The sequence below is a fragment of the Fundulus heteroclitus genome, chromosome 16, assembly GCF_011125445.2.
Source record: "Fundulus heteroclitus isolate FHET01 chromosome 16, MU-UCD_Fhet_4.1, whole genome shotgun sequence".
In the NCBI taxonomy this organism is placed as follows: Eukaryota; Metazoa; Chordata; class Actinopteri; order Cyprinodontiformes; family Fundulidae; genus Fundulus; species Fundulus heteroclitus.
Window position 1 is genome coordinate 30,912,875 of NC_046376.1, and position 24,724 is coordinate 30,937,598.

General features: G+C 40.9%; 2 protein-coding genes across 4 annotated transcripts; both read right to left on the reverse strand.

The window, feature by feature from the left end:
- Positions 1-1,865: 1,865 nt before the first annotated feature.
- On the reverse strand, positions 1,866-18,340 carry mcoln1b (mucolipin 1b). 2 transcript variants are annotated; one of them, XM_036148436.1, is made up of 14 exons: positions 18,088-18,339; positions 15,671-15,939; positions 15,377-15,538; positions 14,289-14,445; positions 13,655-13,736; positions 11,851-11,947; positions 10,266-10,365; positions 10,052-10,158; positions 9,581-9,730; positions 9,022-9,123; positions 8,809-8,931; positions 6,393-6,599; positions 5,490-5,620; positions 1,866-4,829 (listed from the first exon to the last, which is right to left on the reverse strand). In XM_036148436.1, coding segments are annotated over exons 1-14 (1,731 nt in total). In that variant the 5' UTR covers positions 18,131-18,339; the 3' UTR covers positions 1,866-4,828. The 2 variants fall into 2 exon arrangements, with proteins under 2 accessions (XP_036004329.1, XP_036004330.1); XM_036148437.1 differs by lacking the exon at positions 1,866-4,829 and having other exon boundaries at positions 5,486-5,620; positions 15,671-15,930; positions 18,088-18,340.
- Positions 18,341-20,299: 1,959 nt separating this feature from the next.
- On the reverse strand, positions 20,300-24,414 carry trappc5 (trafficking protein particle complex 5). Of its 2 annotated transcripts, none has more exons than XM_036148442.1 (4): positions 24,275-24,414; positions 23,838-23,892; positions 20,886-21,197; positions 20,300-20,799 (listed from the first exon to the last, which is right to left on the reverse strand). In XM_036148442.1, exons 3-4 carry the CDS (start codon positions 21,153-21,155, stop codon positions 20,503-20,505), a joined length of 567 nt encoding a protein of 188 aa, XP_036004335.1. In that variant the 5' UTR covers positions 21,156-21,197; positions 23,838-23,892; positions 24,275-24,414; the 3' UTR covers positions 20,300-20,502. The 2 variants fall into 2 exon arrangements, with proteins under 2 accessions (XP_036004335.1, XP_012723278.1); XM_012867824.3 differs by having other exon boundaries at positions 20,886-21,200; positions 24,275-24,413.
- Positions 24,415-24,724: the final 310 nt, after the last annotated feature.

The window sequence follows — 24,724 nt, forward strand, 5'->3', positions numbered from 1 at the left end:
CAAATTGGTTTTCAGTACACTACAAAAAAGGAACTAAAAGTTAAAAACAAAGTGCAATTTTCTTGAAATGAGTGCATGAATTAAGTTGATCATGTAAGCAAATTATCTTTGTTTTGGTTTTTAAATGATTTTTACTTTTGTCCTTCGTCAATATAAAATACCTGTTGATGCCCACAGACAGCATTAAAAATAACTGCTTCCTCAAATATTCTTTCTACATGGTTTGTTACAATAAGTAGCTTCTGCTGTGACTGTTTCTCTTCTGAGTCAAACGGTGTTTAACTGTAGTTAAAATCCATAATTTTACTGCTTTGACCCTTCTAGCTACCACTTTAGTGCTGTGCAGTGTAATCCTCATGAGTAAAACACTGACTATGTGGGAAAAAAATAACTTGTGCAATCCCTGCATCACTCGCTGATATGAATACATATTCTGGCGACATTTATTCTTGACAGGACCATGCAAATGCCTGTGTACATCAGTATTACAACGCTATTCAGAAGTGGAATAGAAATTGTGTCATACAGGTGAAGGCTGCCAGAACTTTAGTGTTTTGAATTACAGTTTTTGTCACAAGCTGTCATCGGCCACTGATTTAAATTTCCAGCAGACTGGGAAAACAGACTGGCTTTATTTGGTATCCTAGCTACTGCTCTTAGAGAACATTTCTTCTGACTTCCTCCTCCTCACTGAACAAACTGCCATTTGAATCTTTTTCCTTGTTGATTCATAATGAAGGAGGATATATATATATACACATATATATATATATATATATATATATATATATATATATATATATATATATATACACACATACATATATATATATATATATATATATATATATATATATATATATATATATATATATATATATATATAGCTAATGTCCCTTTTGAGTTGTCACTATACTATTGGGTAAGGACTCCTTAGCAAAGTGCAAATGTGTTGGCGGTCGCCATAGTAAGTGCCATCCAAATAGTATAGTCAGTAAGAAAGAAGGTATGAAACGGAGGATTTACCTAGCATCATCCATGTACGTTTCCATCACTTAATGATGTCCTGAGTAAAGGGCTGTCTGAAATCGGCACAGCAATATGAAGCTCCTTTCCTACCTGCGATACTGCTCTTACTGTTGACCCCTTGAACGGTCATTGAACAGGAGCTAGGAGCAGGGGCTATGGGATATATTCAGAGGTATTCGGATGGAGCCGCCGCTTCTTTGTGGGACATAATGGGGAAGTTAAAAATAATCAGCTGAGATATCAGGAAGAGAATTGAGAACTTGCTCAAGTCTGGTTCATCCTTGGGTGCAATTTCTAAATGCCTGACGGTGCCACGCTCATCTGTTCAATTATATGTGAGTACAAACACCATGGGACTGTCCAGTCATCATACTGCTCAGGAAGGAGACGGGTTTTGTGTCCCAATGCTTTTGGTCCAAAATGTGCACACCGACCCAATAACAAAAGCAAAAGACCATGTGAATATGTTGGATGAAGCTGGTAAGCTGGCTGTTAGCGTAATCGCTGCATACAACTGGCAAATCCAACCAGCTTTCCAAATTCCAACTACTACAAGGTTAAATTGGGTTTTGGATATGCTTTTACCACTCCAGTGTTTGACTGCTTGGGCTCCTTAGCTCTATATGATGTCTAAATTGTGTCATATTTAATCTCGTAAACATCTGATACCTAAACTGACTACCACCACTAGATGTCCAAGTGCCACCACTGTTAAATCAATGCCTATGGATTTTACGCTCTGAAACTCACCTAAGCTTAAAGCTCTGTAATAAGAGGTTTCTTAAAGGTATGTGAAATGATCACTCAAATGGTAAATAAAAGGCGAACAACAGCAGTTCACAGTTTGTCTTTAAAGTTTATTTAATCAAAATGTGCGCTCATAATTAAGACAGCATCTGCACAGAAAAGTGAGTTATAGTCCTATAAAAGCTCCATACTAAATGTTTTCATTTTAGTTATTGTTTTCTTTTTAGAGTGCAGTAAAAATCAAAATAGCAGAAGTGCATGCAAACAAACAGGTTGAGCAGTGGCTGCCATCATTAACCAAAGCGATATCAAAGAGCCTTCCTATAACTTTAAAGCACAAACTAGCTGCTACATTACATTTATAACACTTGGGTCGGTTGTGCACTACTCTGGTGCACCATGGTAAATTAATCAACTAATATTTAAGATGAAAAACAATAAATCTCTTTTTTGTGATTGGAAACATTTCTAAGACATTTAAATTAAAGTGTCCAAAAGCAGTAACAACTTCAAATGCCAAAGCAAATAAAAAACGCTGGGATGACACTACACTTTCAGACATTTACGAAAATCATGTTTTTTAAAGGACCACAGGGGAGAATAAGTACCGTAAGTATGCAGAGGTTATATTACACAGATACAGATAAAATAAATAGCTATCACAAATCTGACACAAAACAAGAATGACAGAATAATCAAAGCTACCTACATTAAATCCCAATATGGCAAAAATACAGATTTGATCAAAACGGAGTTAAGACAGGCAGCTTTCTCTAAGAAAGATGTGCAAAAAGGAGAATAAACCCACAGACAATTCCAAAGCTTCAAGGACTAAACACATTGTAAATTCTAGCTAATGTTGGCCAAGGCTAATGCTATCAGATAAACTAGCTTAAATTAAATTGTTTTATTTGTTTCAGATTGATAAATATCAACTCTAAAACTTCACCGTTGTTATGTATTGGCCATACATACTCAGCATGAACAGAAAAATGTGTTCTCTCTCCCAAGGAGGCAGAAAGAACACTACATCATGCTGTTTCTCGTAACCCTGGTTTGTTTTATATTATATAAATAATATATAAATGCTGTGGTAGGAGGGATGTATGAGGTCTTCTCAACGGTTCTGTACTTGACTTTCTGTTGATCTCGTTCTTGAGTAAAAGAACACATTTTTCTGATGCGAGGGGGTGTGCATAAGACTTTATGCAACGCATTTAAATTAAATTAAGCAACACAACATCATTTAGGTGTTAGACAGCCACAGATAACAATTAAAAAAAGATTTCCCTTTTGTAACTGTACATTTTTAATCATTACACCTGAAAAGCCCAAAAATGCCCACAGCCAGAAAAAAAATATGCTGGAATAAAATCCCTTTCTTAGGTTTGTGCAAGTTCCGTAAATTAATGGCATTTGTTTAATACATGTACAATAACAAATAGTTTTTGCAAATTATAGTTGTACCAATAACAATCAAAGAAACAGGTGACAAATACAAAACTAGCATGGCTATATGTTTTCTTAAAAAGGGTGCATGTTGGTTGAGGTCTTTCTACTCATGAATATAGAATATAAAATAAATTGAGCTAAGACAGTAACTTGTTTAGTCCTGTTTTTTTTTTTTTAAATATCACAAAATATGCCAAAAAAGAGAAAAGAATAAAAATCATCTGCAGATGATTTTTATTTGACCGAGCTAACACATGCTAACTGCTAGCTAGTGTTTGTCAAGGGGTTCAGGCTGCGAGAAACAAATTAGCTTAGCTTTTTCATTAATTTCCTTTTCTTTATTCTTTTTTATTTTAGTCGTCAAGGCAACTTTAGTACATTCCAAGAAATCTTACACTATGTCTAACACATCCCACAGGAAGCAGAGGGCTGCCACTGCGCGGCACCCGGAAGAGCATTCTGGGGCTAAAGGTCTTGATTAGGGACAAAGAACGGCAGTCTGTGGGATTCGAACCGGAGAACTTAAGGCCGTCCCAGGACACAAGAGCCCTGCTCTAACTATAAGACCATTACCGCTTGTTTTGTTTGTTACATTTTTAAATTAAAGAACCAATAAACAGCTATTTGCCTGAAACGAAGTATAGCCTTGCTTAGCTAACGCGTAACAATCTGGCGTAACCGACAAGGATTCCTCAGGGTGTGTGACCATGTCTGAGGATGGGCTCCAGCTTTATCTACATTTCATTTCTCCATTGGACCAGTTGTTATCCATCAACCTAAAGCCATTACCATGTTATCCATGAACTTAAGCCATTACATAGCTGTAGTTGTAGTATTTTCATCAATTCTAAAAAGAAATTGTCAAAAATACTGTAATAGATGTATAATTGAATTATATTGTACGTTCTTTTCTAAAAATGTTGAATTATAGCCTGTTCCCCATTAGCTTTTATCCTCAGTAGGGAAATTTGACTCCTGTGAAATATAACAGATGTTGATGTCTGATAGAAATAATAAGTAAAGAAAGCCCAAGCAGTGTTTTTTTTTTTTTAAGAATGTTCTGACCACATTTCTTCCCAGTTTTCTATAAGTAGATTATATAAAAATTACTTTAAATAAAAGGTTTTCAAACAGTTACAAAAAATGACTACCAAAGTGGGAATGGGTCCACGGTCATTTCACATCCAATGAAAAAAACTAAGGTACGAAATGAAATACAAGGAATAAAATGGTGAAATGCCAAGCACCCATGGTGTTATAACAAAATAAAAAGATGGCATTTTCAATTCATTAAACAAGTTCACAAAATAAAACAGACAACAGAACAACAGAAGACTCCACAAGGTCAGTTTCGAAGTGGTTTGTTAAGTGTAGCAGTTGCTTCAGTAAATAATTAGCATGAATAGACTTTAAAATAAATTACCTTTTCCTGAAATAAAATTAAAGTCTCCTAGCTTATCATGAAGAAACAGGAAATAAAATGTTCTATTTAGCCATAAATGTAGGCCCAATCACCAGGCTCTTCATACATACAGATGAATAAAAAGGTTTCCTCCAGGGCTTGTTCTTCTACATGCAGCTGTCATCTAGCCACTCTGGATCTGAACAAAAAGGAGGAAATTAATCTGGGGTAGAAGAACACTCCTAATCAAGAAATTAACAACAAGCTAATGACTTCAAGCATCAAAATAATAGCAAGTGTTTTTTTTTGTCTGACAGTCTTGTAAAATTATGTTTATTTAAAAAATTCTAGCAGCTCAAATGTATCCAGCTAAATAGAGAAGTAAAAAATAATAATTAAACATGTCCACTGTATATTACTAAAGCATAAAGCCGCCCTGATTTGACTTGTTGGACCCCATTTTCAGTCTGAAGCAATGCATTAATGTTGACTGGCATTACGAGTTTGGCCATCTAAGCCCCACAAAGCTGAGACAGAGGCAATAAATTATTCATACACTACAAGAAGGGAGGCAGGTAATTGGACTTGCAACTGTGCAGAGCAATCTGCTGCTCCAGAACAAATTTCAATGCAAAACCCAAAACGCAGGCACCGGAGGACAAAAGGTCAGCCGGTTCACTCTGCCAGCTTTTCACCATCCCTGCTGAGTGTCTGGAGAAAGGAGCGCAGCTGTCAGTGGAGTGGAAATGTGGGTGTTTGAAGATAAAGGCCAAAATATGTAAAAGTCTATTGCCTTTTTTGAAGCAGATGCTGTTTACTGCCTTTTTTTGTGTTCCCACTTGGCCCTCCTCCTCCTCACCATTCGCAGCAGCAGAGGAAGGAGCATGACGACCCCTCGGGCCCGCGGAATTTGCCAGAACTGGGCGTGTCTGTGCACTGTGCGATGAAAGCGTGCAGGTCCGTCTGGGGAGCCTGCTCTGTTGTCTGGGCCTGCAGGAAGAAAACAAAGCTGAAGATGTTAAAAATACTATGTTGGTACAGATAATTCCAATAACGTTGAATTGATCTGCTGGGGAAAAAACATTTTTTTTCTCTGTTTGCAAATACTGAGTCATAGTCTTGGATAACATTGTTTGCGCCCCTCTATTAATCAAAGAATATCCCACAATGGTCACCGTCATCTGTTTTCCTGCTGCAGAAACGTCCAGGGAGGACGTGGACCTTACACCTCTGAATAATAAGTGCAGCTGTAGTCACAGGAGCATGAAGCTGCTTTGGGACGGTCTTATAGCCTTTACCTTTAACAAGCTTGTCTCTAATTATCCTTCTGATCTCCTGAGACAACTCTCTCCTTCGCTTCGTGTGATCCATGTTCAGTGTGGTCCACACCACATCACTTAACAGCGCAGTGACCCTTTAAATGGACAGACTGACTGGTTATGAGCTTAAAGACGTCTGTAGTGCTAATTAGACGACACACCTCAGTTCAACATGTCCCTCTTGTCAAATTATTTTCAATCTTTTCTAAGGGTGCCATCACTTTTGTTCAGTCCCTTTTCATTAGCTTTTATTTTAAATGATTCTGTCGAACCACAATTTAAAAGCGATGTCTAATTTTATTGGGTGATTTTCTGTCATTTCTATTCATTATTAACAGTTTCAAATTGTGGGATTTTCTAAGATTAACAGAGGGGTACCAACAATTGTGTCCTTATCAATAAGAGATGCTCAATCCATAGCTGAGCAAAGGCAGAGAGCGTACCATGATGGTGTCGTAGGCTCCGGTTATGAGGGCGATGAAGAGAGACAGCACCATGTAGATGAACAGGGAGATGAAGGTGTACAGGTAGACCTGGCTGAAGATCCACACCAGTGTGCTGCTTTGCTCCATCTCAGCAAATGTCACAAACATGTCGTCGCCATTGATGAGCGAAAACAGACACTCGGACACCGTGGACAGGGAGCGAAACTGTAGACGAACAATCCGTGTTACAGCGCAACTTTCAGCATGTTCAGAAAACTTGGAAGTATGAAACAGAAATGGTCGACCATCCATAAATGATAACATGTTGCTAGGAACAACTATTTCTGCCAATTGTTATGAACTGAAAATAGTTTTTTTCTCAACTTTCTCTTCCGTATTTTATCTCTTTTTTTTTTGCCATTTTTGTGGAACTTCCCTCCTCACTCTGACCCTGCCCACCCTGACCCTTGGGGGAACCTTTCAGTGTCATTTCTTTTGAAGAAATAAGTTATTTTTCTCTGCATTGTAATCAAGTATTAATTTATTTTTGGTTTAAATTAAAATATTTCACATTTTCATCATGTTTTTCCCTGCTTTTAAAGTCTGTAGATGTCTGTAGATGACAGGCATTTAAATACCTTTAAAGTGTTTCAGCCAACCACAGGAACGTGTGTAATTTATTTATTTTTTGCCATTTTTTGTCATTTATTTTTCGTTCCGTCTCAATGCAAGTGCCGTTATATGACATCTGTGGGTCAGTTGTATAAAAAAAACAAAAAACAGACTGAGCTTAAAATCAAGCGCATCAGAATCTCTGTGTCCCAGAAGAAGCCACGCATGCGTACTCAAGTACTGCTAAGTAAACTCTCGGGTCATGACCACTACTATGTCCTTAAAATGTAACAAACTAATATGAAACACAAATACTTACTCTCCCATTCATTTTAATAGGAATATTGTGCTACGAGCGGAAAGACATTAAACAGAGTGGTACACGTGTTGAAGGCTGGCTGCTGAATAAAGCCCCTGACTCAGAGTTCAGAAACCATTCTGCATGAATTAAAAAGGCAACGTATAAACAGATTACAAGTGGATCTATTTTCTGACCTTACATGCAGCTGTGACTGGTTCTGAATGGGGGCTTTATTGCAGGCAGACCATACTGGCTTACTTTCACCCCTGTTTGTCCGTGTAATATGAACGTATTGCCATTTTGGCAAAAAAAAAAAAAAAAAAGAAAGAAAGAAGAGTGAGTACTCTTACTTTCCCTAAACGTCTGCAACACTGGAAAAGGGAGGGGAGAAAGTGTGCTGTAGTGGGCAGATTTCTCCATATCTGCCAGAAAACAGTCTGACTGTGGAAAACACTTGTTGTCCCGTGGTTATGGAACGATTAGGGGCTTTGGTTTAAGGGAAGGAAAAATCCAAGACTCAGGGATGAGGACACAACACAGCTCATACCAGGGCGACCTGGGATTGCTCCAGGGGAGCCAGCATCCAATGGTTTGACAGCTGATATTTATAGGCCTAAAGTTCCTCAGATTATACATGTTTAACCAACCTCTGCTGACACTCATGGATTATGATATCACATAGTTAATAACCAATCTCCCAAAACTTTTCTGTTTTATGGACACACACCATAAATAGCAGCAGCTGCGACAGGTTCTTCTCAGAGCTAAATGACGGAGAGAGCAGCTAACTTCAACGTGAACATCGGTTTTTCAACCGTCCTTTCAACCGCCACATATAGCATTAGCTTGAAGTAACTTTTTAGGGCAAGGTGACATATACTGTAATTTACTGTAGTGCCGTGACTGGTGGTGTTCTTTCATATTAGAGACATGGGGATACAGGTAAATTCGAGGCAGACTAGGCTTGCAGCTTTTAAATCCTTGCTAGGAGTGTCGGTCTGTTAGGTCTCCAAGGAGCTACCTGGCAGACGACATTTCTCCTGATGTTCCCCTCCCCACCGGACTAATCGGCACACAGATGCAATCAGTAATTTTGTCTTGGGTGGCCGTTGTCGTCAGTGTTACCAACAGAACATCATCACTTTCCGGCAACTTTCAACAGAACTCTTAAGCTTTCTTCTGCTCTTGTTCTTTCTTCCACAGTTTTCTGCAGATTTCTTGACTGACGACATATAAACAAATTGAACTACTGTGAGCTACAAGCCCAGACACCACAGAGAGGAAAAACCAGTGAAAATGATGATATACGCCCTTTAATAGAGGAACTTTTATTTTGGGAACTTCAGACACAATTGTTTGTCGTTGCTCTAGCATTTGTAAAAGGACCTTTAGAACAGGATACAAAATGCATCAAATGACACTCCCAGCAGTCGGTAATTGATATTTCCTATCAACTATTTTCTTAGAATAATGCATGAATAGAAATAGAAATGTTGATGCTTTGGGACATTTTATCTGTACCTTGGTATGGTAGGGTCCCAAGACGATCCATCCACAGAAGCAGTATCCCAAATAAATAACGGCCACACAGCAGCAGAAGCGGATGACATTGGGAAAAGCAGCTCTTAGAGTCACGATCAGGATCTGTGGCAAAATGGGAAGAACTTAATCAGCATGAAAACCAACAGAAAGGCTGCGGTGAAAATATTCCTGCAGAGGAAAACTTTCCCTTACATTGTATTTCTGAAAGAAGCTGAAGTAGCGGATGACTCCCACCCACACCAGCAGGGTGGATGTTCCCAGTAGGATGCCGCACACGTCATACGATGACAAAGTCTGCGCCACAAGAGCTCAGAATTAATCGGAAAATAAATGACAACGTTATTCGGGACAGAAGCATTTCTACGTTAGCAAAAAGGGGGACTCTTTCATAACACGTGGAGAGAGGAAAGTAATGTTTAGGATTGGGATATAATTTCTTAATCAAAATTCTCTGCCTTTCAAAACTCAAACTTTAAGATTTGTCAGTCCTTTATGTTAGCAATTTTAAGAGTAGAAATACCAAAGATTGGATGGATGGCTGGTTGGTTGGGGTGGATGAATAAATAGATGAATAAATGGGTGGATACAACAGAATTAACTAGGTAATAAAATCTGGAAATGCAAATATTTTTCTAAGCTCGTTTTTTTTTGTTTCTTTTCATTCTCATCCATATCAAAGGCTGAATTAAGCTCCAGACGGTTCTAGAGCATGCAGGGACACCGAGTCTTCCCGACCGCGCGCTGAAGCTACCTTGGACTCTATCCCAATTTTGATGAAGCTGCCGACGATGGTGAACATGTCACTGACGATGAGCAGGATATACCAGCTGTTGATGAACTCCATTCTGTCCCCCCAGCTCACGGCGCGGTCCAGCTTGTGTTTGAAGAACTGCACATATTCCTGGGTGAGGAGAGGCGACAGGATCAGGATTGCCCACGCTGCAGAGAAAGGCCTCAGGTGAAGACCTATACGTACATATGACCCGACTGAGCAACAGCGCCATGAGTGGATCGCCGCTTTGTTTGCTATTGTCTTCAAATAAGAAGCACAAAAACTATCTATTTACATGGACTACATTCCTTTTCCTGGGCTTTTCCCATGATCCACGTCCCAACGGTGAAAAAGTATCTATCTGATTTAATGTCCTACTACTGAGATAAAAACAGTCAGGCATCAGGATAAAGAAAAGTACAGAAGCGTTGGTTGGATTTTGTCCCCTACGTGTTGGAGGAGGATTCCTCTGAGGATGGAGCGGCCACAGAGCGCCAGCGACAGCAGGCAGACGGTGGCCACCACCACATCGAAGAACTCTCTTGCGTAGCTCTCCGCTGGTGGTGGACGACAGAAATGAGAGGAAATAAAGCTTTTTAAAATTGTTATAAAAAAAGAAAAAAAAGTGGCAGATCGGTTTGGAACCAATCCTGCTGGGACTCACCGTGTCCGGACACGTTTGGGTCTTTACACTCCTTAATGGAGGCCTGGTTCTGCAGGAAGATCTGGACTTTGCCGCTGTGAGCCTTGTTATCGAAGACGATCTGAGAGCGCAAACAGAAGCGGGTGAATCCGCTGTTTAGGATAACGGTTCATTCATTGGCAGATCTCAGCCCTTCTTGGCTGGACCAACTGTACCTGTCCCGCTTCCCTCCGGTAAGCTGAGACTTTTGTAAACTCTCAGGATTTTCCAAAGGAAGCTCTGTTAATATCGTAGCAGCCGTAGATAACTCTCCTGGTGCCTTCATTTATCATAACGTTCTTTTGGATTTGGATAATGTCCTTGGCGTCGAGGTCTATGGGTCTCACCATATTTAGTTAATTCCTTTGTGTTTAATTCCTTGGTTTATTCTTGTCTTCCGCTGTATTAGGCTGTCACTGTAAAAGCTCAATAGTTGGGAACACATTCTACCTCTGTTTCCCGTGTAAATAAATCCTTTATTCCGGTGTGATTAGGTGTGCAATGCAAAGATGGCTTTGGTTTTAAGGTTCAAACAACTGTTTTAGCATAAACTACTGTGGCCCGTCTGAGAGTGAGGCCGTTGGACTTGGCCTCTCTCACACTGGTCCGTCTAATGTGCATTTATGCTTAATGAGAGAGGTACCAACTACATTTTTTAAACACTTTTAACACTTAACTCCATTCAGATTAATTTCAGCTGATCAGCATTTCACCACAGCCATACCAAATGACCGACCAGATTAACCCTGTAGAGTTGATTATTGAGATCCATCGGGACCTGTGGAGTTGACATTTCATAGGGAACACAGTCTGCGGCACAAACGCTGACAGGAGGGGTGGGCTGTTGATGAATGGTTCATGTGTGATGTTGTGTCCCCAAATTAGAACCCATTTATGTCGGTGCAGTCCTGCAACGCAGCAGCGTGTCGATGACTGGAGGCTTCGTCCGTTCGTTAGCTGACGGAGCCAACTGTCTACGGCAGCAAGTCTGCTTCTTTACTTTCCCTCAATGCTGCTGCAGAAGAGCAAGTTAGGTTAAGTAGTTCTGCAAGACCTTGACTGATGTCATGCATCAGAGCCACTGCTGCTTCATCCAGCACCCTGCATGCTTTTAGGAAGATGGCAGCTGCTAAGAGGTTTATCAGCTTATAAACTCTTTTCTCACTTTAGCTTCTTTTGAGAAAAGTCTTCTGCAATGGTTATGCCATTTTATTAAATTCCTTCTGCATGTCAAGTCAAAAATAAATAACGAGTAAAACTCGTGGCCGAGTGGTTAGAGCAGCACGCTTGCACTCAGAGAAGGATGCAAGTACTCGGTTTGATCCCCAGCGCCTGCACTCTGGGTCCCTGAGCAAGACCCTCAACCCCAGAACCCTTCCTGGGTGCCGCACATGGCAGCCCACTGCTCCCCAAGGGTGATGGGTTAAAAGCAGAGAACAAATTTCGCTGTAATGTATGTTTCAATGACAATAAAGATGATATTACTATTATATTATTATTACTATATTACATAAAGAAAGAAGATCAAGCATAATTCATCTGGTTTTAGGGAGAAAAGTAAGCTCACCGTGATAGCAAAGGTGTAGCAGTCGGGGATTTCATTGTTGATTATTGTCTGAATGTTGATGGCCTTCAGCTGGAAATCAACTGTGACATTGATCAGCCTGCAGGAGCAAAAAAGCACCATGCTAAGAAGAAGTATTTGTCCCCTCACATCTTCTGTTTTAAATTAAGTTTAACACCCAACAAAGCAAATTTTTGTAAAACGGAAGGCAGTTTTAGAATGATGATTTCATTTATTCTGGGAGACATGCAAACCAAACCAACCGGGCTCCTATATCAGAAGAATATCATGCACCTTGTTAAACCGTGAATTAAGACGGGTTAACCAAAATGTTTGGAAAAGTCCCTTTGTGGCGTAGCAGGCAAAGTCTGCATCTCTGCTTAGGGGTGGGGGCACCGAGGGTTTAATCCTGGCTTCATCAGGAAGGCTATCCAGGGTGAAACCGCTGCCAAGTTTGCATTTAGGTTGTAATGACTCGCTGTGGTGACCCCTGAATAAGAGTGCAACCTAACAGACTCACCAAGCTGTTTGGGAAAAAAAACAAATGAGAAACAGCCACTGATATTTATCAGTCTGGGAAGCTTTACAGAACTATTTCTTTTTTTTATTCTGTTCGTGTGGCACTAGTTGCCTATATGTGAAAGTAGGCTGACAGGAAATAGGGTAGAGGGGGGGGACATGCGGCAAAGGTCCACTGGCTGGGACTCGAACCCAGGACAGTCGTGTCGGACCGAGGCCTGCGAACATGGGTTGATCCATCTTTGAACCACGACCGCGACTACAAAGCTTTTTCTAAGGCTTTGGGACTCAGGAGAACCACAGTGAGAACCATTATCCACAAATAGAGAAAACATGGAGCAATGGTGAATCTTCCTGGAAGTAGTCGGCCTAACAAAATGACTCCAGGAGTGCATCAAGCACTCATCCAAGATGTCAGAAAAAACCCAGAGCTACATCTAAAGCCCTGGAGGCCTAACTTGCCTCAGTTTGGGTCAGCGTCCATGTTTGAACAGTAAGAAAGAGACTGAGAGGTCATTACATCTTTGGGGGAGTTCAAAGGCAAAAACTCTTCTGACCTTCAGAAAATATTCTGCAAACTTTACATGTAGCATAAAACTAACGCATCATTCCAGAAAAGGAAACTCCTACACACAGTCAAGCCAGTGTGAGGGTCTGGGGCTACTTAGCTGCTTTAGGATCTGGATGACTTGCTGTCATCGATGGAACCGTGAATTCTGCTCTAAAGCAGATACTTCTTGCAGAAAAAGGTCTGAATATTTTTTTTTCATTATCTTGTGCTCAAGAGCACTTAGGTTATGCAGCAGGACGATGACTGCACTAGCAATTCCACCTAAGAGTGGCTCAAGAAAAACAAAAGAACAAAAAAAAAAAAAAAACTGCAAAGTTTTTGGAAAGACTGCGTCAGAATCTGGACTTGAGTCTGAATGAGATACTGCGGCCTGAATAAAAGATATTCGGCAAAGAAAGACGGTAGGCAAAAATTCCTCCACTGTGATGTAAAATACAACTAATTAGGTTTAGGGGACAATTACTTTTTCTCCATTGGGTCAGGTAGGATTGGAGTGTTGTTGTTTTCTCTGTAATAAAGGAAATCATCATTTGGAAGCAGAATCTAGTATTTAACCTGGTTTTCTTTGATATCCATTTTTTTGATAATCTGAAACATTTGATTGTGACAAAAGTACAAACAAAGAATCTGTAAAGGGGAGAAATATTTTTCACAGCTTAAGGCTTCAGGAAAAAAAATCTATAATTGTTTTATTGTTAAACAGGCAAAACAACTAACTTGTAAAACTGAAGGGTGAAATTCTTGTAGTCGGCGTTTCTCGGAGCAGAACTGTCAGCCGTTGGATCGAGCCCCATGCAATCTGGAAAAGGACGCCAGAAAACAGCCGTGAAGGAACAGAGAAAAAAAAAAGCCACATGAGGAAGTTCTGTTTCAGAGCCACACAAATGATAGTCTTTTTCCACATCACATGAAGCCAACATGAAATTTCTGCACTTCCTTAAAGCTTTTAAATACAGAGTCGCTCACTTTGGATCAGGACTTTTTTTTTTTTTTTCCATTTGCCTCACCGTTTTAATCGCAAAACTTATCGTTGGCCCAGCGACAGCAGCAGAATCAGCAGATGTGTGCAAATAACACAACTCCCAGGAAGATCCCTGGTTTGTTGTAGCATACATATATATTTAGAAAACAAACTGGGTCATGTGTTTCCACTCACAGCACATAAGTCTTTTTAAAAGCAGGGCACAGTTGCAGAGCATCATGTGACATACAGTGCAGGGAAAATTTCCACAAGGGCCATGGAAACAGTTATTTGAAGGAAGAGCTGCCGGTTCTGGTGCTGAATAAAGACATATATATAAAACAACACTGGTTAAAATGTCTACAGACGAAGAAAAAAAAACGCTCCCACCTGTGACAACATGGGGGTCGATATCAAATGTGTCGTTGACGGGGTCGATGGTGCCCGTCTTATAGTACCTCTGGCAGAGGGACAGAGCACTTCCGTTTACACCGACGCCCTTCACATACGCATACCGACCCAGGGCCTTCTGAGGGAGAGCCATGTACTTTGAAGGACAAGAAAATAAGCAAAGTTGAGGCCGAATTCACGTAATTCGGTTTTTAAATGGCTTGCAGTGCCTGGCAAAAAGTATTCACACCCCAAAAGGTCCTCAGAGGTTTTTGTCAGAGAATATTTCTAAGCTGTCGGCAGCATGAAGACCAAGGAACACAGAAAGACAGGTCAAAGAGAAAGTTGAGGAGCGGTTTAAAGCAGGGCTAGGTTATGAAACATTAACTCTAGATTTGGACATCTAGGAGCACAACTACTTTTAGGTCTACATGCATAACGTGTGTGTTGCCACCACTTCCCATGGTAAAACATGGTAGTGGAAGCATGATGATGCGGGGATGCGTTTCTTCAATTAAGTTCAATTAAATTTAATCTATATAGTGAAAATTCACAGCACGTCATCTCAAAGCACTTTACTTTAGGGACCGGAGAGATGGTCTGAGTAAACGGGAAGATGAGCAGAGCGGGTCTGTGGTTATCCTACAGCACATTCATGTACTAGAATGGCCCAGTTAAAGCCCAGACCTAAAGCTAAAAGGCAGTCTGGTGCAAGCTGTTGCTCACGGATGCTTTCTGCCAATCTCAATGCGCTTGAGCTGTTTTGCAAAGACGAATATGCAAAAATGCAAAAAATCCTGATGTGCTGGTAGATCTACGCATAAAAAAAGAAAAGAAAAAGAAAATTACACGCAGCTGTAAATGCAGGAGAAGGTGGCTCTACAACTCAGGGTGGTGAACAGTTATGGATGCCACACTTTCCAGATTCTTATTTGTAAAACAATATGAGAACCATATGTCAGTTTTGCGTTGGTTTATCATCTAAAATCCTGATGTAATACATTGCGGCTTGAGGTCACCATGGGGTATGAATACATCTGAAAGGCGCTGTGTATCTCAGACTCATCCCCAGGCAACCGCTGGGCTACCTGCTCTATGACAAAGCCGATGCTGCTGTTCAGCTCCGACTGCGTGTGGACGGCCTGAGGAAGGTTGTCCTGGTAACCCTGCAGGAAGAGGTGCTTGAACGTCGCCGTGTTCTCCTCCTTGAACGTCACGACCATCTGGTTGCTCAGCCCAAACAGCACCAACTGGGAGGCAGACCCGAACAGAAAAACAACTCAGCCAGGACACGGCGCTAACAACGACCTGCAGAAGTGACGCTGTGGCACGACTAAAACGCTCCTCTGAGGACACAGCAAAACATCACATGGTGCGCCTACCTGCACCGTCACTATGATGATTTTGAGCAGCTGGAGGCCCAGCTTGAAAGGCTTGCGCCCCTTGGCGTGATACTTGTCACAGGGGCTCATGAAGAAGTACTTGAGCTTCCTCCTCAGGGCCTCCTCCTCTTCCTCCTCGTCTTTATCCCGTAGCTGTCGGTGGAACTCAGAGTGCACCAGGCCAGTGGGATGGTGGCTCCCGCGTCCAAGCGCATCCTGAGACCCATAGCTGGACTTGGAGGACAGCAGCCGCTGCTTTTCTGAGAGAACTAACAAAACAAAAGAGGACAGCGCATCAGGACAGAACCACCAAAGTTATTGTGGTGAGCAACTATTTTTATTGCAGAACACCCTAAGCCAAAACCATTCCATTCAAAGAAATCATTACAATCCCCAAATCAGTTTGTCATTAAAGCCAATGTTGACGATATGCACCAAACCTGTATCTTAACACTGTAAATGTTTCAGACTCTACGATTAAACGGCTGAGAGGGCAAGAAAAACTTCAGCAGCTGGCTGATACAGGAAGCGAGCCTTCGATGCGTATTTTAGGTTTATATCAGACCACCTGATCAATCTGAGTAACCACAGAGGAAAGGTCTGGGTCAGAGAGGGGACCAGGAGTCAAAAAACCTCAAAGATGGTAGGGCTGTGCATAAAAATCGATATAAAGATTAATATCGATATTTTTTAAAACGATTTAATATCGATATTCTAGCTTTCAATATCGATATACCTCCCAACCTCTAGGGGGCGTTATTACAGCGCAACCATTACAGTTCACAGCGAAGGAGAGCAAGTGAGACGAATTTGTGGAACGGCCGACAGGATTTTAGAAGCTCCTTTGTCCCTAAAATCAGATGTTTGGGCACATTTTTGGTTTCTGTGACACGTTAAATGCATTGAAGCAAATGCACTTTATTTTCCTGTTAATATGTCTGTGATCAATAAATAGAACATAAACATAATATTTGGCTGATTTTGGTGATTGAATCACTGAGCATTAATTCAAAGTAATAAATATCGATATTGGAATCAAAGCAAGCTGAGCTATGTATCGAGAATTGTATCGTATTGTGAGCTGTGTATCGAGAATCGTATCGAATCGGCTCATCCTAGATGATACCCAGCCCTAAAAGATGGAGAGAGAATAACCATCCTGAAGGTCAACCATTGTTAATGTCGCCAACCAATTTGACTAATATGACAGCAGACATTGGGCAAGGACAAGATGATGACAGCCAAACAAAGAACTATTATTAAAAAAAAAAAAAAAAACTCCTGCAGAGCGCTCTGGAAATCCAAATAAGAAGGATATGCATCTTCTAGCCAAAGAAGAACTCAACCGAGATAACAAAGGATTGGCATCAGGACCTGTCTGCGAATGTCCTAGCCTAGCGTATCCCAACCTGAAGCTGGACTTAAATACAATCGAACGTCTCCAAAAAGACCCAATAATAGGTACTGACAGACGCTGCCTGTCCAACCTGACAGGGGCTGAGAGAATCGGCAGAAAACACTCCTAAACAGGTGTAGAGCCTGTAAGGACACACCCAAGAGCACGTAAGCGACTGCTGTGGTGCTGCAACACAATTTATGCTATGGGCGACAACACTTGTGTACCTATAGTCATTAAATGGCCACTTTTCTACGCAGTTGCAAAAGGTACAGTAACTGTATGAACTATTGTGTTATTTTCTTAAGACAACTATACCCTTTTAGAATAAACCCATTACACCAAATTTCAAAAGAAAGTGAACTTTCTGATGTCACGGGCGTAAAACTAACGTTCAGACCGATGTTAGGAAATGACACGTTGACTCCAATCAATGTGTAGAACACTACCTCTGTTGTGATATATTTGTATAATCCACAAACATGCGGGGAAAAAGACAAGTATATATGTTTTTTTTTTTTGCCCTAAGCCAAATACTATTCAATTTAAAAACTGATTATCAGGATTAAAGAAACTCAGAATAGCAAAGAGCCCTGTACAGCTACTGAAAGGATACATCTGATCTCAGCCACAGCAGCAGAATAGATCCATGATCCATCAATCTGTGACGCCATTCTCTAAATAGATGGGCAGCAATGTGTAACAAACATGACCAAAGTAAATAAATAAATACCTTGTCATTTTGTAAGAATTAGAGATGGTTTCCATTGTGATTAGTTTAGAAACTAACATTTATCATTTCCTGATTAGACTAATCACACTGAGCGCTGCCTCTGAATCTGAATAATAAAATCTGCAGGATGCCCCTTTCAGCTTTTCTTCACTTGTTCTCCAGTGACCCGGCATAATAGAAGCTAAAACACAAACAAAGCATACCCGCCCCCTGAACGATTTAGCAGGTCAGATCGGCGGAAATAAATACAACGTTGAATGAGAAGGCCGATGGGGACGCGGGACGAACCTGAGGAGCTGTCCGGGACGCAGGTGGAAGCGGAAGACGCCATGACGGTGAGTGAGGGGACGGCGGGGTCATCCCCAGGAGAAAGGTGGCGATCAGGGCGGACTCCTGTCCTCAGGTCGGCTCTGGTTTCATCGCATCGACAGACGGAGGATGCCCGATGGCGCGGTGTGTGCGCGCACCAAGGTAAACACGACGCTGCTTCCTGGTAGCCACGTGACCACAGCTACGTCACGGGTCTGCGGAGGATAGCGAGAGCAGCTTATCCCGGCTGTAATTACACACTCCTGAGTTCATGTCAGCTTCGTTTAGTGTGGGAGGATTGTAACAAGTGGTTTATGGCTATTTACTGTTAACGCGTTAATAAATGTGCTTATTTAACGTAGCTATATAGTATTATTGCTTACAGGAAGCTAGAGAAATACACACAAACGGTGTAAAAAAGGCACGGGACCGTTTATTCTAATTATAGAATAAATATATAGTTATATTTATAATATAATAAATATATAGTTTTATTCCTTTCTTCAGAATTCCAAAGTTTACACACACTCACCATGCCTTCAAACATTTTGTGAAAGCCCAGTGGAGTTTCTGATTGGTTGCTTCACAACAATGAAGTTAAATGGAAGAACACGCGTGGATGTATTGTTGGGGAACACACCTAACATGTTGCTCCCCTTCTGGAAGTGTTTTTGGATATCCACAAGTCTTTGGGAACATTTTTTCCCAGATGTCCGAAGGTACCACATTAACCTTCTCTTAAACTGATGAGCAAGGTATGGTTCAGGAAGGAGATGGGTTCTGTGTCCTAGAGGTGCCCAGGTTTCACTGTGATAAGTATCAAAGCTACAGCAAAAGTGAAAAGACCTTGTGAAAATGGTGAAAAGGGTAAGCGAGTGTGACCATCCACAGTGGAACAAGTTCTCTACCAACATGGGCAGAAAGGCCACTCTCAGAGGAAGAAGCCATTACTTCAACTTGCAAATACACTCAGGGATGGATACCTTTATTTTTAGAGGAATCTCCTGTGGTCTGATGAAATTGGAATTTAAGTTTTACCCCATCATATGGATGTTTTTACATTTGGAGAGAAAAAGGGGGCGCGTTCAAACCTGAAAACTCCAGTATGTGGGTGGGAGCATTAGGTTGTGGGGGCGTGTTGCTGAAGGAGGGACTGGTGCACTTCACAAAACAGGTGGCGTCATGAGGAAAGAACATCATATGGAATTAGAAGAGCATCTCAAAACATTCAGCCAGATTGTAAATGCTTGGGTTCAAACGATTCTTCCCAATGGACAATGAAATGTAGCCCGAAACCAATTTAGCTACAAAACTTTATCTCTAATAAAACATTTATACATCATATACTGTATGTAACATGAACGTTAGTGTATATGTAGGTGTGTTGGTAATATTATTTTCATGCTATAAGAGTCTCACGGTATCACTGTATTCCACAAAAATGTCAATTTGAAATGTGGTCCATTGTAAAACTCTGGCCATGATTGCACCAGCTCAATGGAATTTGAAGACAAATTACTTTACAATCTGTCATTTTTATTTGAACAATAGAAACTCTGACAAACCCTTAAACAAATGCGGAAATAACTCCTATTATTGCAGTATAAACATTGATAACACGATAGAGTTACCCGTTTGATTTTATAAATATTTGTTTAAAAAAAATCCATCTGAACTGCAGAAACAGACTTTGGTTTGAAAATATTTTAGAATGCAAGTCCAATCACAAAAATAACCGCAATAAAATAGTAGTAAGCATATTTCCCTTATTTTCCATGTGAAATTATGACATTACCAGAAATGCAGCGATCAGGCTTTTCCAAGTGCAGACTTCTGTTTTTTAGGTTGTTTTTTTTTTAATTTAGAGTTGAGCTGCAAATAGCCATTTTGAGTGACTTCTGATTTCTCTCAAAATTTAAACATAAATGTCAGATGTCATTTAGGATCCTACAAAGAAAAAACAGTGGTTGATTCCTATACTTTTCTGATTTAAGGTAACTTATTTCTGACTGATGCAGATTTCGACTGAAAATTCTGTTTTTGTTCAAATGTATTTAATGATTAGGAGAAAAAAAAATCTGATTTCCAAGACATTGACCTGCCAGTCACTGATGCAGGCCGATCAAGACCCACCTGACTGGTTCTGATGAAAATTAAGTTTGGCTGAAAAATCAGGGAGCAAAACATTTACCAGGAAAAGTTTTTATTTTGTTGTTTCATAAGATTTAGATTGCAAACAATCACACATGCCACTAAGTACAACACAGTAAAGATGATCCACTAAACCAACAAAAACGCTTTTTTTTCTTCCCTACATTAGATCCCGTCTCATCAGCATGGGACCTCTGAGCATCCGGAGGAAGAACCTCACCACCGCGCTCTGTTTTCTAGTCTCTATCTGCCATCCAGAGCCTTGTCCCTGGTAATGACCGACTCGTTAAACTTTATCATCAGCGTGGTGCCCTTGTGCCAGTGAGCGGTGACCTTAGCAGGGAAGCCACTGTGTGTCAGGATGGCCTCCACGATGCCCGCAGTGAAGGCTGCACAGTTCAGGCTGCTGTTCTCTTTGGGAACCGAGATGTACGTGTTGATGAGAGGATCTTTCTCTATGATGTAATAAGTCTTGTCATCGTCATTAGCCTGCTCCAGCTTGTCAGCCTCCTTACCAAATAAGGACTTCCATACGTTAACCTGAAGAAGAAAAAAAAAAAAATACATGTTTGATTTAGTTTTATCGAGCCCAACTTGACGCCGACTGATCTTAAAAGGTTCCTCGCCTTGATGAAGAGCAGCATGTTCAGCACTTTGGTCTCCCTCTTGCCGTTCTTCTCTCTCAGCACCAGCACGTCCAGCATGCTGGCTCCCACGTGCTGACCCATTTCGGCCAGGCGCGTCTGCAGCTCGGTCACCGAGTACACCCGGCTCTGACAGTACTGGACCATCTCCGAGAACAGCAAGGCGAAGGCGCTCAGGCTCACTTCAGTCTTGGGCCGGGTCAGAGGTCGCTCCAGGATGGTGGACTTTCCTCGAGTGAATCGCGTGTCCATCTTCTGTCGGAGAACGGTGCCAGGGCCGGGTTAATACACGTACTGCTGCAGGGGGACACAAGAACACCAAGTAAAAAAAGCTCTTGCAGAAATAGTTTGAGCAGTTATTCAAACAAGTGACTTTACCATACCGTACCATCTATATTTATAAAGTGCTTAAAAACAGCTGAAACAAAGTGCTGTACATTGCTACACGCTAAAACACATCCATTAAAACATTTTTTTAAATGATAAAAAGACAATGCATAAAAACCTTTAAAAGAAACAATAAAACTAATTAAAAGTTCACTAGTGGTAAAAGCCAAAGAATAATGGTGGGTTTTGAGGCGAGTTTTAAAAGTGGGCAGTGAAGGAGCCTCTCTTATGTGCAGGGGCAGGTTATTCCATTTAATAATCTAACATATAAAGTGAGCATGGAGAGAAGCTTTTAACCACTTTTTTTTTTTTTTTTACCAAGCCTTTATAACCCTAAGAGGGTGAGTAGGTATACAACACCAACCACTTTTCTGGACAGTGCTTTGTTATTGTATTCGTTCCTCTAAACTTACATCATGGTGCAGGATCTTGGCTGTTTTTATTTTTATTTTTAAGGAACATTTCTTTAACTAAAAAAGTTTGCAAAGATCCGTATCTGCACAGCTCTCTTTAAAGTCCCCACTACAGCATTTCAATTAGCCTCGTGAGACCATCCTGATCTCGCGAGCTTTCAAGGTTTCACTCGCAGATCAGTCTGGCTACCCTCCGTTAAAGAAAATTTGGAGCCGTTCACCAAACGAACGTCCAATCAGCGTTGGCTTTGAGGCGGGTTGAGGTGTGACGCAACGAGAAGCGCGACAGTTCAGTCTAAAGAACATGGCGGCTTCAGCCGATGAAACTAGCGTTAGCGTGGCTATCGAGCAAGTTTTATCGGAATTACAGAGTATTTCTTTGCTGAGCTAACGAGCCTTTACCTGCAGCAGCAAGAGTAGCTTGGCTTGTGGTTGTGTTTTCGTCGTCGCTCTGTTATGAGCGACGACGAATCTGATTGGTTCATTTGGCCCGTCTATCACCAACATAGGCCAATCAGCTAACCAGTATTTTCGCCCCTTCCCAAAATTACTTCAACGGAAGGTTTCCAGATGGATATGCGGAGCAAATCTATCTGGCGGAGTCAGGTAACATTTCAATCAGGTTGAGATCTAAATACTCACTTGGGTCAACGCAATCCTAATTCTTTCCTTTTCAGCCATTGTTTTAAAGAGTAGCTTTAGGTTTCCACTAATAGCCTAACTTTATCTGTTGGCTATGGCTACACATCTGACACCAAGACACGTTGGAGTGCTAAGCAGCTCATGGTTTGACTCGACATCTGTAAGAGGCACAGGTTTTGTAGCAGCCTTTTCCAATCATGGTGCTGCAGAACATTATGGTCAAACCTCTCTATTTTGGCCTTAACTGTACAACAGATATTGTTCTAGAAGTCATGTGCTCTTTTTATATTGAACCTGGCCTAATATATGTCCTGTGTTCATCCACCACTGTATGACTGGCTCCTTCATAAAAACAGGACAGGTCCAGACTGCAACAAACAACTAGGTCTGCAGAGAAGATCACCAAGGCGGACACTTCCCTCCCTCCAGGACTCGCAGATCCAGGAGGGAGGGAAAAAAAGCAGCTAACATCTCTGCAGAACCCACACACCCTGCACAGAAACTGTTTAGACTTTTAACGTCAGGTCAGCGCTACAGACGTTATTTTCAAAAACACCAGCCGCCACAGGCTGGGCCCCTGAACCATGTGGGCACTTGACACTGAAGTCAGATTCCTTGTTTGTGCTCACAATCTTGGCCAAATAAAGCTGATTCTGATTCCGTCTTCTGAAAATTGGTCTTCTTCTAATCATCCTGTCATTAGCTTTAACCTGTAGAGGACGAGACGGAGTGCTTGTTTTTAATTTTTTGGAGCATAGCATAACCTGAAACTTTATGATAGGCGGAAGATTTACAGCTTTCCTAAATCCTTGTGAATGTTTCCTACTATAGAATGGTGGATTCCTGGATCATTGGCTTTATATGGGTTGTATTAAATGGCTTTATGGCTCATAACAGACTGGAGAATCGCTTCTCCAAAGCTGCTGCTGTCTTTCCTTTGTGGCACTGTGTTAACACACATCTGCATGCTGCTGCTTTTTCACGCTTGCTGAAGATCAATTCATAAAACTCTATAATAAGCAGGATCTAGCAGCAAATTTCACCCATTATATCTGTTGGGAGCATTTTGGCATCGTTTTGTATAAATGTGGAGAATATGTTCCGTTTTATGTGCTTTGTTTATATTGTTCTGATGCAGAAACCCCTACAGCTCTGAAACAGGGCGCTCCTACTTTTTGCCACGATTGCAGAAACAATGAACAGTACTTTTCACGGCTTAAAACCCGATCAAATCACGAATATCAGTACTTTAAGGGTTTAGTTGTTAGTCAGACGCAAATAACCCGCTGAAATACTTTATGTTTTAACCTAAATCAAACCGCAGCTCACTGCTAGGTGTTAGCAGCCTAGCTGCAAATAACAGCCCTGAAACAGCCCTAACTAGAACTATATCCGGGTTGTAAGACCTTACACCGATCAAAACATACGAGAAACTATAATTTCTAAAAAAAAAGTGCTCACTGTAAATAACTTTTTAAAGGCATAAACGTACCTTGTTGTAGCTAAAACAGCTGTGCTGAGGCGATTTCCCCCTTTCTTCCTGTTTCCTGTTGTGACAGAATAGAGCTTTACTTGTAGTTTGTAAATTGTATTCCGCCACCTAGTGTACGGGAGCCGAATGTTGGATTTGCCTCGTTTTTATTCTTTATCTTTATACATAATTATCAATGGTAATTTAGATGTATTTAATAAGTTAAGATATTTGATTTGTAGGACAGTTTACAAGTACAGGACATTGTTATTATTATTATTATTATTAAAAAAAACATAGCACTGAATGAAGCTCATTATTTAAATTTAGGTACAGGGCTTTGCAAAAGTTTACATACCTCAAGTGTACATATCAAAGACATCAATGTATTGTATAAGGATTTTACTTAAAGAAAGCTATAGTGCATAATACTGAAGTAAAGCGTTTGGTTTTCTTACCCAACATGTCTGCAAGGTGTGATGTTTCCATTCAGTCACATTTAGTTTGATCATTTGTAGAACCATTGTGGCTGAAATTTCAGTTGTGGTCTTGTAGAAGTATGTCTCCACCAGCTTTGCACATTTTTAACTGAGATGTCCGGCCATTCTTCTTTAAAAAAAAAAGCTTAATTTCAGTTAGGTTGGATGGATAGTGTCTGTGGACATCCGTTTTAATTTCTCGCCGCAGATTCAGATTTAGGCCTGGACTTTGACTGGGTCATATTAACAACTCAATAGGATTTTAACCACTCCATGGTTTCCCTGGCTGTAGGTTAGGACTGTTGTCCTGAAGGTGGACTCTTTCTCAAGCATGTTGCTGTCACCACTGTGTTTTACTGGTAGACCTCGGCTGATCAGAGCAGCTTCTCCCACGTTTGCTGTGTTCCCTGTATGGCCTATGGAAGACTG

Coding starts and splice junctions, on each gene's coding strand:
- trappc5 (XM_036148442.1), bottom strand. CDS start 21,155: ATGGACACGCGATTCACTCGAGGAAAGTCCACCATCCTGGAGCGACCT. Junction 20,800..20,885: donor ACATGCTGCTCTTCATCAAG/GCGAGGAACCTT, acceptor TTTCTTCTTCAG/GTTAACGTATGGAAGTCCTT.
- mcoln1b (XM_036148436.1), bottom strand. CDS start 18,130: ATGGCGTCTTCCGCTTCCACCTGCGTCCCGGACAGCTCCTCAG. Junction 14,446..15,376: donor TCGGCTTTGTCATAGAGCAG/GTAGCCCAGCGG, acceptor TGTCCTTCAAAG/TACATGGCTCTCCCTCAGAA. Junction 10,366..11,850: donor GCTACACCTTTGCTATCACG/GTGAGCTTACTT, acceptor TTGCGCTCTCAG/ATCGTCTTCGATAACAAGGC.